The 17016-nt window shown below is 43.9% G+C and overlaps 2 protein-coding genes across 3 annotated transcripts; both read right to left on the bottom strand.

Moving 5' to 3' along the window:
• Nucleotides 1-1399: 1399 nt before the first annotated feature.
• LOC137898259 (probable nuclear hormone receptor HR38) lies at nt 1400-7170 on the bottom strand. Of its 2 annotated transcripts, XM_068742278.1 has the most exons (7): nt 7044-7170; nt 5097-5914; nt 4012-4141; nt 3768-3931; nt 3425-3627; nt 3156-3334; nt 1400-3051 (listed from the first exon to the last, which is right to left on the bottom strand). In XM_068742278.1, the coding sequence occupies exons 2-7, from the start codon at nt 5910-5912 to the stop codon at nt 2789-2791; spliced, it is 1755 nt and encodes a 584-aa protein (XP_068598379.1). In that variant the 5' UTR covers nt 5913-5914; nt 7044-7170; the 3' UTR covers nt 1400-2788. The 2 variants fall into 2 exon arrangements, with proteins under 2 accessions (XP_068598379.1, XP_068598380.1); XM_068742279.1 differs by lacking the exon at nt 7044-7170 and having other exon boundaries at nt 5097-5918.
• Nucleotides 7171-8716: 1546 nt separating this feature from the next.
• dgkab (diacylglycerol kinase, alpha b) lies at nt 8717-16781 on the bottom strand. Its single transcript, XM_068741948.1, has 24 exons — nt 16690-16781; nt 16141-16215; nt 15215-15291; nt 14905-15043; nt 14688-14762; nt 14486-14535; nt 14277-14351; nt 14029-14145; nt 13827-13944; nt 13582-13670; nt 12601-12711; nt 12396-12521; nt 12285-12332; nt 12007-12080; nt 11732-11806; nt 11565-11650; nt 11394-11483; nt 11154-11314; nt 10992-11056; nt 10799-10889; nt 10526-10703; nt 10305-10425; nt 10082-10142; nt 8717-9658 (listed from the first exon to the last, which is right to left on the bottom strand). Exons 2-24 carry the CDS (start codon nt 16211-16213, stop codon nt 9578-9580), a joined length of 2181 nt encoding a protein of 726 aa, XP_068598049.1. The 5' UTR covers nt 16214-16215; nt 16690-16781; the 3' UTR covers nt 8717-9577.
• Between the last annotated feature and the right edge of the window lie 235 nt (nt 16782-17016).

Below are 17016 nucleotides of genomic sequence, written 5' to 3' on the forward strand. Positions count from 1 at the left end.
CCCTGTGCTCAGCTTTTTTTTCCATTCTGTCTGCCAACATCCAGATGACCGGAGCGTAGGGTCCAGTAGGATTGGGTGTCGAGCGGCTGAATGCGGCCGACCCTGCAGTCTGCTGCGGTTTGCGAGCAGCGAGGTGTCGCCTTCCATTTAGGCAGAGAGGTTGCCAACATTAGCGCCATGCGTGACAACGCGACTGAAGCTCGGTGAAAAGGAGATGAAGGACTACTTTCTGTCACTTTTCATCACATCATTAGGATGTAACATAGTGCAGCATGGTGTCTCGTGTAGCCAGCCCGACATTGCAGAGCTTGAATCAAATAGTTTCCTGTTTGCTGTGCTACATTATGTAACTGGGAAATGTTTTCCAGGCACTTCTTTAAACAATAGAGTTGCTGATTCGTTGCATTTGTAAAGACAAAAACTGTCTAAGAGCTCCATCTAATCTATTAGTCGATTAGGTTCGCTCATGGCCAAAGCCTGATATGGACTCGATGTCAGAGTCTGTAAGGTGATAATGAATTAATTTGTCTAAAAATATACTAATGGATTAAAAAAATTAATTGCTTAACCAATTATGGTGCCACAGTAAATATACATATAATTGTTTCAGGACGGCAAAGGAATGAATGAATGGATATAGATAATTCTTTCTAACAGGATGATACAGTGTGTGATATCTTAATCTATTTTAAGTCTATCAGAAAGTCTTTTGGGCTTAGATTTCATCAAGATCTCAGTGGCGGATTGTGAACGGCATCTGCCTTGAGCAGCAGAGTAATATACCCTGGTGGTGGCGGCTGATCAGTCTGTTGAACCTGATAACTCCAGAGGAAATTATGATGTTTGGGAATCTGCCTAAAATGGGCAGTAATGGTTCGGTATCTTGACACATAAAATTTTTAGTAAATTAAAGACACAGAGAAAAGTCAACTTTAAAAAGATTGCAGAACTGATGGGCTAATAATAAGTGTGTGTTACTATGCTGCTGGATAGATGAGACCAAGATGAGAACATCTAGCGTCTGGCTCGACTGCACAGACAAGACCAAAAACATTAAAAAAAAATATTTTAAAAAATCTGCTGGTGTCAAATTTCATTATCGTCCATCCATCAATTCGACACACCGTCTCGCCGGATGGCATGTTCCGACCTTTTGATGAGTGTGAACACAATTGTGAGGCTCTAAATATGCAGTGAAACATATCTGCTGCTAACAATAGCTTCCTAAAAACCTCTTCTCTTTGACTAATAACTAAGCTAATACTTTCATTTGAGATTAATATTTCCTTAAATTAAATTCAGAATTCAGTGTTGGCAGCGGAATAACTAGTGTTCCAGAAACTGAAACAAAGGCAGAAAGTTGTGTATTTTCAAATACGTTTAATATCAAATACTCTGTTTTCAGTTTTAGACCTGGTAGTATTAAGTACACACACATTTAAAAAAAACACACAGGAGGAAAAAGAAATATTCATCATATGTACCCTCTGAATGCTTCTTGAAGTGCTCTTAGCTGCTCCTCGCCTGATTCCGATTTGCTGTGATTCCTTAAGATATTTTCCAGGCATAAATAAAAGATAAATCCAGAATAAAACAAAGTAAATATATAAAACAACAAAATTCAGAAGAACCTGGAAAACTGCGGGAGAATCAAACCATATGTAAGAAATATAGTATATTATAGAAAATGATACCATGTCTAAATGTAGATAATGGAGACTGTGAAATGATCCTTGACTCATTTTTATTTTAAACTGGGCGGCTCCTCTGTAGTTATGAATTTCACTGCCTCAGCAACATGTGGGCAGGGTTCAGTTCTTGTTTCTCCTGGACCACCTGTCGTCGCTTGATGCCCTTCCTGTCCCAGTAGTGTGACATATCGCATGCGCTTTGTCAAAGTGCACTGGCGTGCACGTGCCTCAGACACTCATCATCAAAATGTGACAGACCTGAAATCACATCTATTATTCATAAATCCCAAATAAATTGTGATTTTGATGCTGAAATAGATCATTTATTTGTATAATGCACAGGTCTCGCTACATGTGACATTTGGAATGAAAATGCATTTGTTATGCGTTCAGGACTGAGGCTTTATTAAAGGCACTTTACAATTTAATTCAACAAGCCCATTTTTGTTCAGACAGTCCCAAAGATAGATCGTTACAGTGACCGAAAGTTCAATGAGAACCCCGTAGGGATCAGTCTACTCGGTTTTACAAAATGTCAGAGTTATGGCAGAATATTTAGTTTAGTTTAAGGCATTAAGGTTTGTAACTGGTCGTATTAAAATAAGAGAAAACTTTGGTCCTTCCACAGTAGCATGATTAGGACTAAAACTATATTCTGTGACGGAAAAAAAAACGTACGAAATATTTACCTTTTTAAAAGCCAGACTTCAAAATTCTTTAAAGAGAGAGGATCCACTATTCTGTCTGTAAAAGCTTCATAATGGCATCAAACATAGCTTTAAAGATATGACAGTAATTAGTATGATTTATGAAAAGCTGATCATGTATCAATGCAACGCATCTATTCTAACTGCATAGCAGGACAACATTCACACATACAGCGCAGCAGTAAAGCCATCTTTCTTTTCAAAAACACACAAAAAATATCAGTGTTAAAACCATTTTAAATCTGTCGCTTTCAATGAAATGAAAGAAATGTTTCTGTCGTCCTATCACAGGTATCATATTCAATGTTATTACCGGCAGAATGCAGTGTGAAACCGCACTCGAGAAGCTATATGGGGAGCTGTCTATTTATTTTTTTGTTTTGCTCTTTTTTAGAAAGGCAGAGTATCCATAAATATTTTTTCCACTATTGGTGGTGGGGGGACCAGGTCCTCCAGCTTTAGGTAGAAGATGCGCTGTAAGCCCTGCGTGCACAGAGTCCTCAGCTCAGGCAGTTTGCCTAGAAGACGAGAAAGATAGTTGGGTTGGGTCCGGCACGCCTCTGATCCATTTCCACTCACATGTTCTCTCAAACAAGTGATGAGTTGGTTCTGAAAGTCCTCCACCCGTTTGGGCTCTTTGAGGCCATGGCGATCTAGAAATAAAAAAAAGCACATCCTAATGAGAGGCAGGTCCGAATAAACATGAAATCCACATGAGTCGCATTCACTGCAATGGAAAGCAAGCAGAAGGTCCCACCAGTGACAATAACTAATGCTGAGAGACAGGCAAACAGGGAGATGTCCAAGTTCATGCGGTGCAGGCTCTGGGAGAAGTCCACGATGGAGTCGAGCCAGTCACCAAAGCTGTTAACACACTGCAGTCGGTGGAGAACGATGCCGTTACAGAAGATCAGCTTGCTCTTCCCGGGATTTGACCTAAAGGAGTTCAGGTTAAGAACACAATTAGCATATTGGAAAGGGAACACAACTCTCGTGAAACAATAGCAAGGCTTGGAAGAGGCCGACCTGTAAGCTAGTCTCAGGATGAAAAGCTCGACGAAGGCCGACTCGAGGAGAAGCTCTTGGTCCTCTGTGCAGAAATCCATGAATCCCGGGATAGTCTCCGCCCAGTTTCTGATTGCATCCAAAGAACCGGTCAGAAGGTCATAAAACTGCTGGATATCAGCGGCGTCCTCCTTCTCTTTCAGGTTGTCCACAGTCTCCTGATACTGAGGTGGGAGGTGTCAGAAGTGGAAGGGAATTAATAGAAACGCAAATAGCATAAATGAGTTGTTTGCTGTCTCTGTTTTCATTCTACATTCTGCATTGAGCTGATCCTGCAGGCAGCTCTGGACACACTGAGGATTACCTTTGAGTAGTCCAGCGTCGCAATGGTTGGGTTTGAGTCTAAGTGAGCCCTCACAAGCGAGGCGACGATGTTGACACCGGGGGTCGAGGGCGAAGCCTCCGTCCGAGTCTTGGGTTTGGAGGGCAGGCGACCGCGTCGGCCTTTGAGGTTGTCGGTACGAACGACTAAGATACAGAGAACATGCGTGACTCACATGTGTCGTTCCTCACGACTGTCATTGGGGGAACGCTTTAAGAGGCATTACCTTCTTTAACCATTCCCACTGTGAGACATTTCTGGAAACGACAGAACTGGCAGCGGTTTCTCCTCCTTTTATCCACCGGGCAGTCTTTATTGGCAAGGCACACATACTTTGCATTTTTCTGTACAGTTCGCTGTCAAAAAGGTGACAAAAATGTTTACAACATGGTACACAACGCAATAGAATTTTTTTTTGTGTGTGTTTTCTGCCTCTCTATTGGAACTGTCCAGACCAAAAACATTTCATATGCAAAATATTTTTTTGTCAATTAAACATAAATTGGCAGGCTAAGCTGAAACTGAGTGGAAGGGTGGGGCCAAAGAAGGACCCATAACATTTGGAAATGGATCCATACAAAGGGGTGGATCCATGATTTACAGGAATGGGAAGGAGCGTTTAACTTTAACTCCTGACTGCCCATCATTTGAAATAAATGGATCCCTGAATATGAAGCTGAAAAGCTCATTGATCTAACAAATCTATGTCACGTATATACTCAACGTATAAATACACTGCTAACATCGACACATTTCGATACAGTAAAACCCTTTAAAATAGTCTTGTCAATAAAAAAAAGGAGTGGAAAAGAAGACGAAGGGCAAGTGAAGCTCGGCGCAGACTGCAGTGTCGACGAGTCTCTGCTACATGAAGGCAACTAGAGTGCAAAGTGCTCTCCGTGCCCCACAAGAGCAAAACGATAAAGACTTAAATACAAGGTAGTCACCTATTGGCTATCTTGTGGGTATTTGCCTTGAAAAGTGGCTGATTATTGGTTATCGGTATCGCCTAAAATTAATCTGTGTTATGCACCTCTAAAAAACATGTAATGGGATCAGTATCAGGAAACATCATATGCTATTGGTAAAAACTCCATTTGAATTTGAAAATCCATTAATCAATAATAAATTCAGATGTTCTTCGTTTTTTGTAAAATAAACCCGTCACCATCTTCTGTTGAATTTGAGTGTTTGTAGACGATCTCCAACATGCTCTTTCTGTAGCTTCCTATGAGCCGCCATGCTTTCTTTCATCTTTAGCTGGCTCTATCCAGTAGGGGGGAAACTGCAAAGCGCTGTTCTGCTACTTACCTTGAAAAAGCCTTTGCATCCCTCACAGGTGCGGACTCCATAGTGCTGGCAGGATGCGTTGTCGCCACAAACTGCGCAGTGACTCTCGCTGGATCCTGGGTTCTGGATTTTAGGAGATGTTATGGCCCCTTCCACTATCCTGGGACTTTCCAAGAGTCCCTGCTCAAAGGACATGGGGGGACAATGAAGTGGGGAGACGTGCTGCTGAGCAGACAGGAAAAAAGGATCTTCATGGCCTGGATGGACATCCTGATGCTGTCTCAGGGGCGAGTGCTGCTCCGGTATGGGGCTGAAGGGGAAAAAGGAGAGCTGCTGGGCCACAGAAGAGGGGGTGGCAGGGGCGTATGGGCTGAATGGGGAATCCCACACAGATGCAGATGGGGTCTGCAAGCCTGGTGTTGGAGGAGAGGCAGTAGCGTAAACTGGGCTGCCATAGTAGTCAGAATCACACGATGACAGTGTTTCATCAAGGCAGCCGAATGCAAAGGATCCTGGGTAACAGCCATATACCTGGAGATCATCCAGTTTGAAGGCTTGGCTCTGCATCTGAGGGCAGGAGTTTTCAGCTACTGTGGCATGGCTGAATGAAACTGTAGAGGCAGGAGGAGAGGTGGTAATCTTACAGGAATAAGCATCAAACTCCCCCATGTAGCCATTTCCCACCAAGCTATTGATGCTGGGCAGTGAGGACGGAGACAGCTGGGCCTTTTGGCCGTGGGTGTCCATCGTCAGTTTGGCACTGAAGTCAGGATTCAAGAATTCAGAGTTGTGGGTATCATGGGGCAGGGATGCATATTGGGTTTGTACACAGGGCATCTCTAGGAGAGAAAACAAACAACAATTGCTACTGATGCAAATCACAGTAAATGGCATGTCTAATATACAACAACGTCAAAAAAAGGTCTTTGCAAATGCAAAAAGATTATAAGCAACTGTCACACATTCAAGTTCAATACAAGAGCATGCATTCTCCTGTTTTAAAAGCATGGGGGGGTATCACATACTGATGAGGAGGCGTCTTTAGAAACATGTGGTAATTCATGCAATGACATTCAGCCACCCAAGTAAATGTAATAATACTGCGTTAACCCATCCGAACAGGAGCATACTAACACCTTGAACACACACTCTTCCTCGTTATAGAACGCGGAGGCTGTTTGAGTGAAAAGATCTTGTCTTGTGTTTCTGGCTGTTAACGCTCTGAAAAGGTCTTTCACTAGAGGGCAACCCTCTTCCTCGCACGGGGACTGGGGGGGGGGGGGTGTTGCAGATTGCATTTCATGGTGGGCGGAGTGCCAGCTGAAATCGAAATAGTGCATGTAAGTGGGAGTGTGAATTTGTGTGTCCACAAGTGCGAACTTAAACTACACCTAAAACTACACCTGATAATTCTCCATTAAATGTTCGGACTTAAATCCAACTTACAATGGAGCTTGATTTACGGCAGTCAGAACTGCTCAGGTGTCTTGTGTCCTAAAATACTCTCTACAGTCACTCTCTTGTACTGTATAGCAACAGTAATAGAATACACATCGTATTAAATCATGACAAAGTTTTTGTCAAGACAAGTTGCAGTAGTAAAAGCAACACTTTAAATGCTGGTCTGGTATTGTTTGGTGAATTGTGTAGGACAGAGTAATTTTATTTAATTACTGGTTCTATAATTATAGTCTGAACAAAACTAAACAATAACGCACAGTTTGTTGCAGGTTTGCTTTGTATTAGGCTGCACATTAGCTTCAGCAGAGCGAGCCTATCAGAGTGTTGCTCTTACTGTTTCCCATGCAGCATATATACATGTGTGTATATATATATATGTATAATAATGCTGCATCTTAGATTATTGTTGACATACTTATAATACCAAAGAAGCATATATAATTCATAGTAATAAAAAATAAAAGCATGAAAATAATTATACATTTTAAAAAGTCCACTTCCACTCACCTGGTTCATGTAAAAATCCAGATTTTGAGGATTTTCATTTATTCCAAATGATTGAATCTCTAGAATATAACCTGCTGTCAGCAACACACTCGTTCAAACGCAGTGACACGCACACACACGCACACACACACACACACTGAGTCAGACATGCGGAGGAAGCTCCACACACTCTTGTTTTATTTTGGCTTCATCGACAAAAAGGCGGGCCAATGCCCAAACATGGTGAAACGGGGCGGGGCGCGTTCCGTGTTGCCAGCCAATGAAGGGGGGACACCGTCGCAGACGATCTTCCATGTGACGCACGCACGGGATTCCATTGACGCAAGAGTCGGTGGAGCGTGCGCGCTAAATATAACCCGAAAACAGCGCGCTCGCGTGGAGGCTAAAAATAGCCCCGGTTTCGACGTTACGTCTAAATGCAGACATCATGCACGTTCACAACGGGAACGCCACACCGGGAAACGGTTTGTCACGAGTGATGCTTTAAAACGAGATTTATAGTTGGGCCTCATTTCTGCAGGGGGGGGGGCGCCACAGCGAATCAGCGTTCTCCACTCCACCCTGTCCTTTGCATCGTCCTCCCTCACTACGTCCATGTCTCTTCTCCTGGGTCGTCCTCTAGTCCTGTTCCCTGGCAGCTCCATCCTCAGCATCCTTCTCCCGATATAGTCCCCGTCTCTCCTCTGGACATGTCCAGACCATCAAAGTCTGGTCTCCAAAACGTCTGACCCTCACTGTCCCTCTTATTTCTAATCTAACCTGGTCGCTCCCAAGGAGAACCTCAGCATCTTCATCTCCTCCACTTCTAGCTCCGCCTCCTGTCCTTTCCTCAGAGACACTGTCTCTAAGCCGTCCATCATGGCTGTCCTCACCATGGTCTAGTAGACCGTTCCCTTCGTCCTCGCTGACACTCTCCCATCACAGAGCACACCTGATACTTTCCTCCTCCCGTTCCACAACTCTCTGTATCCCGCGTCTCGTCTTCCTGTACTCTCGTCTGCTCCCTTCTGTCCTATCAATGTCCCACTTCCTCTTAGCCAACATCTATTCTTGTAGACACTTCTGCACTTCCTGGTTCCACCACCAGGTCTCCTTATCTCCTTTCCTTCCAGAAGACACGCCCAGTACTCTCCTACCGGTCTGGGCTAAACCTTAAATGTTCTGAACCCCCCCCTGTCTGCAACCAGGGCTATTCATCCCAGTAACTTTGGGGGGGGGGGTGTCCCTCCCGCTCACTGTGGCAACGGTTCACGCTTTGAATTTGAAAGATGTGAAATCACAAACCGTGTCACATTGTAATGTCATCAGGAGGCAATTTACACGATCAATGTCACAAGCACAGCTGCAGGTGTCCATTTGTCGGCAACAATTTACACATCATCCAATGGCACCGATGGTGTGCAGCCTTTCCACAACAACCAGAAAGGCCCTGACACGCCGACACTTGAACCTTCTCTGGGGACATTTTGGGTGCGATCTGTGAGAAGGATCACTTCAGGTGACAAACAGTTGAGATTTTCTCTGAAGAGGGAAGAAGCTGCCGCTAACGCGGCTCCCCTGACAGAGCAGGACTTAATTAAGTTCATTACACGGATAGAGAACGATGCTGCAGCATGAAATAATAATAATAAATATTCCTGCTTGTTTCATCTCCTAGCCGAACCAAGTCGGTCTGGTGTAAAATTGGAGCATATACAGTATGTTAATAAAAAAGATCTAGTTCATATTACTGATAGACGTATTGTGACAGACATGTCTTCATTTGAATTTGAACAAAAATACAAAATGTTTTTGATCCAAACAGGGAGAGTAACTGTAATCTTTGAGGTTTGCTGACATTTTTCCTGCAAGGGTTTAGCATTGAGATGAAAATCTTGCATAAACCCAGATTAAAAAGTTCAGAAATAAGGTCAGTTCAAAAAAACAATTATAATTCGCCTCATTAGCACATAGTAGCATAAAAAACACAAAAGTCAAACACAACAACATGCTGCAACAGGTGATAACAATAAGACCGATTAATAAAATAAATCAAAAGTAATAACAGTGGAATAAATTAATTATTCAAGTTAAATGAGCACTGACAGTGAGTGATTGTAGAACAGACGGGGGATGAATGTAGCAGCTGAAAAAAGCCAATTCGTTGACAACATTTATATTTTTAAAGCGTGTCCCGCTTCGAGAACAAGGAAGCGCACACAAAACGCAACTTGACACCACTGTAGAAAACATCACAGCACAGAAGGAAGCAAATATAGTTCGCATTAATACATTAAAATATTGTAGATACACAACAATTCTAAAATAATAATTAGATGCATTGCAACAAGATTGGCACAGAATAGTGGTCAACAGAGTTAGCAGCGGTCAGCATTTCTGTTTTATCAGTTTGGCCTGTCTTTTGAATTTATTCCAAATTGTATGGGGATGTAGTATAAAATAATAATGGTGCATACATCTTTTAAACACTCCTCCTGCATCACTTTGATGATAATACCGATGGTCTGTTAGGACCCGCAGCAGCAGCCATCGGACTACTTCAGATGAAAGAAGCCGGTCGGCTTTGCTTGTGGGGCCATCATCATGTTAGCTTGGTTCTTATGCGTTATGTGGATCTAGGATGAATAAAAAACACAACGGAGGTCATCATCAACGTGCTTAACGCCACGCTTCAAACATTTCTTCTGTTCTGTTTGTGGTTCAATGACATCAGACTAATCCATTCCCGATAAAATAAAGCGTGTGCTTTTGTTTTGAAGGAGCATCGCTGCCTGTGCTGCTTCAGCGCTATCTGGCCCAGATCTCGTGCCTCTCCGCAGCCATGAGCACTGCATCCTGTCTGATTGTAAGTTATAAGAGTGAGAGCGCAATGCTTACAAACACTCAGACTTATTAGATGCTCCTACATTGTAAAAAGTCCAATAAAACAGATCTGAAATAAATCATCCAATAAAATCCTTGTTTTTGATGAGACAGGTTTGGACTCACGTTGACTCAGGTGTGAAACCTGACTGTTTTCATTTGTTGATGATACTTACAGTGCACGGAGGCTGCATCCAGGGCTCCCCATCGATCTGCATGGGCAGGGCTTTCGTTGTTCTGCCCACACAGGAGAGAGAAAGTGAGACGGCACTCCAAAACAACAGCCACTTTATTAATAATAGTAATTAACAACGACCCTGTCACATGTTACTCAAAGCATAAGTTTTACATCATGTTTGTTTCTAATTTTAGGTCCATCTGGGGGTAAAGGGTCCCAACCTGATGGTGATTTGGGGCGTCTGTGCCAGTCTGTGCCCAGCGCTCTTCAATCCAGTGTAGATCTGTCCCATCTCCATGGCTCCTCCCAGCCCCACCACCTCCAAACGTTTATCACTTATGTCTGCCGAGCGACAGCGCGCACAGATCAGGCTCCAACAGGTTGTTGGCATCAGGAAGAAGACAGATACACCGGCAGATAAAGGCGAGGCGCGTCGTCTGACCTTGTGAGATTGATTTAAGCAGTTCGGGGTCGGTGATGACGGCACTTTGCTCGACCTGTGGCGTATCGTCGGGCCTCTTGGATTCGCCCCAGAGGTTTGAGCCGCCGTGCATGCTGGGAATGTTAAGGACAGCAATGCCCTCCAGAGACACGCTCAGGTCCAGAGGTTTACCACAACACTGGTGGAAGCACACAGCAGCTTGTTTGTTTTACAGCTCAATGATTTAACGCATGAGAGCAACAAATGATTAGTGTGGCTGTCAGGAATACTAACTTGGATCTTGAGACAGTCCCTCAGCCCCTTACAAGAGGAGGAGATCGTCTCCGAAGTGGCAAACTCAAAATACCAAAGTTTGTTCTTCATTCTTCAAAACAACAGAGATTGATCAGAATTGTTTTGATTGAACAAATGTCCCGCGACACACGAGAAAACACTTTTTAATCGCCAAGTTGGTGTGAACCCGCACCTGCTGTTGAACCTCTGGGGGTACTTCTCTCTCATGGAGTGGAAACGATGAGCAATTGAGGCGTCCTGCTCCCACGAAAAAGAATGCAGCCACATTAAGATGTATTAGCAATGCCGCCAATAATCACATTATTTAATTATTCCTCACTGCTGAGCAACTCACCACTCCAACAGAGAAGTAGTTGTTAATGATCTCAGAGGGCACCGGGTCTCCTGCCTCTTGGGGGTCACTTGGAATCACCTGGACGCTCCAGCGGTCCATTTGAACCAACTCACTTGCTTCAATTTCCTGCAGGATGTCTCTCAAATTTTCCCCCTCGTAGCCTATCATGGAGTAGATTCACGCTCCGCTGTGGGTGCTAATACCTCAGTGAGGGCTTAAGGTTAGTGCGTTGACACTTACCTCCTCCCCAGCGGAGACAGCGGGCCAGGTCATTCCCAGTGCCCAGGGGCAGGATGGCAATCGGGGGGCGCACCTGGAGGTTTTCTTTGTCTGAAATCCCACACAGATGATTTCTCTCTAGGGACGCTGATCTTTTATTCCCTCTGTGACATCCAAAAACTCTGATAGTACCTAGAGCATCCAGGAGCCACCCAACGGTGCCGTCTCCTCCGCATGCCAAGATCCTGTATTCATGCAGATTACGGAAGAACTGCAATCTGAAGGCACAAAAGCAGCTTTAGTATGGAGTCTGTAGTTCATATGTGCTTCCCACTCCTAGGGGTGGAGGGGTGCAGTACCCTGGTGCAGGACCTCCGTTGGACAGGTTGTAGACCTGACGAGGGTTAAGGAGGTACTGAAACTTCCTCAGCACTCTGTGGGAAACACACACATGAGAGAGTGAGGGCACGAGATCATATCATTAACCTCGGTTCCTGTTTGTGATTCTATTTCTGTGATTGTTGTATGTTGCGGGGCCTTGTCTTTGCTCCTGTTTTGTATTCTGATTTTGCCCATTAAGGCTGTTTTCTGCCCCTTCACACTGCCCCTGCCTTACAAACAACAGTCCGTTTACCTTTCGCCCTGCTTTCCTCCACTTTTCGGGTTGACAAACACCAGCAGCGGGTGGGTGTTCTGCATTGGAACGATCTAAAGAGAAATACACGACTGTGAAGTTAGCTGTCTGAAAGCTGCTATCCTGAAACGCGTCACCATTGGATTAGTGTCTCCCTTTCTTCTCGTTTTCCATTAGCAATGATATTCAGAAGGTGCTTTGAGCAGACAAGTTGAATAAGACCTCGCAGAGGAAGCGCATTCAGTACAAGTGTGTGGAGGAATGTTTCGACAGCAGACCTGCAGGATGTGGCCATCGGGAGTGACGTTTAACAAGCTGGCGTCCTCGTCCTGCAGGAAACAGCAGACACGATTTAAAAAATACACTAAAACCAAATTTATGGTGTTGATATTGTTTGGCAGAGCTGCCCATTTTACCTTTGAGATGGCGTATATGGCCCATGGAGGCAGTATATGATCTTTCAGAAGCCCACAATTACATGTTGCTGAGCCAGAGTAAATACACTCATCGTGCCGCTTTTAAAAAGATGAGAGGCAGCTGAATATCATCTCCAAGGCATTCACCGATGTCCAACGAAACAAACTCACTCCTCACCATCTCCTGGCACCACACGCAGTGCCTCCCAGATAAGTTTTTGATCTTCTTGTGGCAGACCTGACATTTGGTGGACTTACAGTCAGCTCTGATCCAGTCATGAGCTGCTACCTGAGACACAGGCGAAAAAACAGAGAGGTTGAGGAAAGTGTGCAGTTTACTTCAGTAATTTATTGTGCTGCTGGGCCCTGACTCTTACTGCCTTGTCCTTATCTAATCATTTCCGCATGCACGTCTAGACGAGCCTTAAGACCCTGTCCTGCATTCTGCGGAGAGCTCTGTTATAGGCAGCCGCCGATTTGTGAGATTCTGGATAACTATTGACGAGTATCAGATGAGATCGTACCAGCACCTTTCAAAGCAGCTGAGGGAATCTGGTCAGTTTGTTCTTATCTCATTATTGTAATGTGAATCAGTGAGTTGTATAACACTGTGAGCCGATCAGCATCCATGTAAAAGGAGGACATCTAACAGATGTAGAGAGAAAACTGTAATCCGCTCTTAAAAAGCACTGATGGCTTTTACTTGTTACTGACTAATGCACTGTAATGTCCTCTGTTGATAATGTGTTTACTGCAGCAGGCTTCTGGATTTTGGCTGGTAAAAAGACAACTCAAAATAATTAATGTCAAATATCAGCCCTGCAGTTCATTCTCCACATGAAAACAGAAATAAAGTTACATCCATTCACTATTTCATGTCCAGAAATTTGGTCTAAACACGACAAAATGACTTAAAACCAAGTCAGCTAATATTTTATTACAATTTTGAATCGTGTACTTTATTATAAATAAATGTATTGTATTGTTTATATATATATGCTTGTATGCTGTGTTCTGTATTCTGTAGTGCCCCACATTATTTTCAATGAAGAGCCCCCCCAGAAATTATTAATTCAAATACTGTACTCGTGTAAAATATCAAAGTAAATTTTATATCTGTGATGAAACAGAAATGAAATTAGACTATTGTGATACTTACACCAATTTCATGTTTGGATTTCACAAAGGTAGCAGCACAGGGTTCGGGGTTCTTGTTGGCGCACTGATTGTGGACGGTGTACTTGCAACCTGAAAAGTAAAAAGCAACGATTGGGTTTAATATCGTTCTCCCACGAAAGTTGATCAAAAATACATGCATTCATATTCATAGAAAACTACAGCGGGAAGTGAAGAACTGTTTCGGAGGTGCGTGACTGCCCCCTAGTGTCTGCGAAGAGCTCTTACGAGTGCAGCAGAGTCCCTGCTTCCCCAGGCCGAGCAGCATGTTCTCACACACGCCACAATAGGTTGGCTTGTTAAAGTGTTTCATCCTCCAAATATGCTGCCCATCCCTCTCTGTCATCTAGTTCAACAGCATGACAGAAAAGTTGATCACAACGTTGAAGAAAGAGTTCGGCGTCGCACGAGCGGTTCAGTATGTGTTCACCTTCAATCCAAGCAGAACAAGTAAAGGCACATTGTTCATGCCTCCCTTCACCCATTCATCCAGCGTGACGGTGCCGCTGCCATCCGCATCGATCGCACTCATCATGTCTTTGAGAACCTGTCCAATTACAAAAGAATATCTTGTTAGGCTTATTTAATCTCATTCTAGTGCTTAATATCTGAAGCGCTTTTAAGCTCACTAGCTGCGCATGCTAAACATGAGAAGAACATCAAGAAAGAAACTCGTACTGGTCTGAGTTCAGTCACATCCCAGCCCAGGTAATTAGCAGCTCTCATCATCTGGGTGATGATGCGATCCACCTCCTGAGCGAGAAACGTTTACAATCGCGTGAATTTGGGTTTGACCACATCCATCTGAACCAACATGATCCAAAATCAAACAATCTAAGTAGGCCTACGGCTCTGAGTGCACTAATAGGAACATGTCAGTGACTTACGGAGTTGTCCAGGAGTCCATTGCAGTCTTTATCGTAAAGTTTGAAAGTAACTACAAAGCGAAATGAGATCATTTTGTGATACAAACATTTTTCAGCTTGTCAGCGCATCCCGCCATCATTATCCCTCATCAGTGACGTGCAAATATTAAATGGAGTCATACAATCATAAATGTGCTAGAGAATATTGCAAGAAGAAACCGACATTCGAGCTTCTCGCGCGGCTGTCCTTCCTCCAGCACCGAAAAGTAGCAGGAGACATCACGAAGAAAGACGCCACCTAGAAACAGAAAAATGGACGGAACCAGCCTTTAATGCAGACCAACATCTCAAAGAGCATTGTTTTTAAATGTTTTGACATTTTTAAATGTAATGCTGTTACATGTATAGGAAGACGGGATGAGACTTTAAATATAATTTACCTTCTTTGGGCAGATAGCTCTTTGTGGTCCCATCCCACTCTCGAAAATAGTAAAAAAGTCGTTTGCATAAGTCTGGAGGGAATTCCTCCACTTCTAGATAGGTCTTGAGAAACAGATAGAGGCCCACTGCATCGACGCTCTGTAGATCAGGAAGTCTCAATAACATCATCAGGATTTTGTCGTTTTGTTTCTCGTTTAAATGGTCAAATATTTACAAGGGAAAAACAGATTCGATTAGTGTAGCAAAAACATGCAGAAAAAAAGTGTGTGAATTTCTTTGGTTGAAAGATTCGGGGCATAATTTATTTACCCCTCCAGAGTTGTGATGAGCCAGACGACCTCCAGGCTGAAACTCCTTCGTCACGTCTTTCACGCTCAAATTGCTGTCTGCAAAGAGGAGAGCGATGAGGTAAAGGAGTCGATATACAGCTCAACAGGTACGCAGGAAAACGATCTGTGTGACTGGAGAAACAGGAACAGGTCACGCCTGCCCCCGTGTGACATGTGTCCTACACGCTAAAGCCACGGCTTCCGACATGTGAGGTCATCGCGGGCGCACGGAGTCTGTCATGCATTTAATCGAGCTGCTGCTCGCAGAGGCAACTCACATTGTTGCTTTTTTCCAGGACCAGAAAGGATGTGCATGGCGTGATTATCCATTCATCCATTATCCAACAGTGCACCCCCCCCCCCCCCCCCCCCCCCAACATTAAAGCTTACGCACCCATTTCATTTCTGTCAAAGCCTCTGAATAGTTTTAGCGCCACGCCACTTTTAACTTCCTGTTAACGGGGCTGTCGAATTCTGTCTGAGTTCAAAGCTCTGTGCAAACGCAGGCGTTTTCATCCCGGAGTTCAAACAAAAGCCTCCAGATAAACATCCTGGACTGTTATGTGGTAGTTCTGCATGAAAATATGAAGCGCGTCCTCAGGCATTGCACAATGTTGGAGTCTGATACTGCAGTCGGTTTTTATAAAGCTTTTATTGCCTCCCAGAGGAGAAGATCTGAAGTTTAAAAGAAGCTTGAAGCATTAAAGTACGAGGTATCGAGGTGTCACACTCAAATGGGTTCCTTTACTGCAGTGTATGAAACCACAACAAGGCAACACCATAAAAACAGACAACAGTATCGTAAAAAAAATAATCTGTTCATTAAATAATTCGATAAGTAAACGACAGCAGCAGGTTTGTAGTACAAACATAGTAAATGCAAAACGTTTCAACAGCAAGACTTACATTCCATGTATTGCTGCAGCTGGATAAAATCCACAGGAGTCAGGGTCCCTTCGGCGTCATCCACCGAGGCCATGTCTATCGATCCAATGTAGCAGAGAACAATTACAACACACAAAATATTGTGTAAATAAGTCTGAAATAGTTGTGTGTTTGCCCGTGACTCACGAACGGGTTTGTTCCCATTCCTCGGTAGTATTCCAGACACCTCCCTTTTTAAATGGACATTTACTTTACACATATTTACCCCGACGACAACCAGGAATAACTTGTCGAAGTTTGACCAACTTAAATGTGACAAATAATTGTGAGCTTTCGGTGACACGATCAGAAAGGTGTGACGGGTTTACGACAAGTTCGGACAAGGTGACACCTTCATGGAAGTCGAATAAAAAAGTCTAATGTCTCTTCATCTTCATCGGTGACGCATCGGAGTCATAAATCATCAAACGGGATTAAAAATGAAATTCAGACCGACTTTCATTCATTCGGGCAGGTGTTCGCTCACCGAGACAGGTAGACAGACAGACGGCTGGACCATTGAGACCTTACCTGTCTCTCTCTCTCTCTCTCTCCTCAGGTGAAGTTAAAGCTGCGCGCAAACGCGCAACTCGCTGCACAATAACGAAGAGCCGTTCGCGTTGGTTGACGGAAACGGGTGATTGCGGGTTAAAGTCTGCTGCCGGTATTAAAGGGTATTACGGGATTAAGAATGCGCAGAGGAGGAGGAGCTTTCTGTATAATTACAGATAGTGGCACCACCTCGTGCGCGTTCGCGCACACCAACGGAAATGCGTTCGAGCTCTTTATGATTTATAGCGCCGGTACCTTCCAAACACTTCCTAAATACCGCAAAACGGGTCTGGAGTGGTGTGAAGG

This window comes from Brachionichthys hirsutus, chromosome 8 (genome assembly GCF_040956055.1).
Source record: "Brachionichthys hirsutus isolate HB-005 chromosome 8, CSIRO-AGI_Bhir_v1, whole genome shotgun sequence".
NCBI classification, from domain to species: domain Eukaryota; kingdom Metazoa; phylum Chordata; class Actinopteri; order Lophiiformes; family Brachionichthyidae; genus Brachionichthys; species Brachionichthys hirsutus.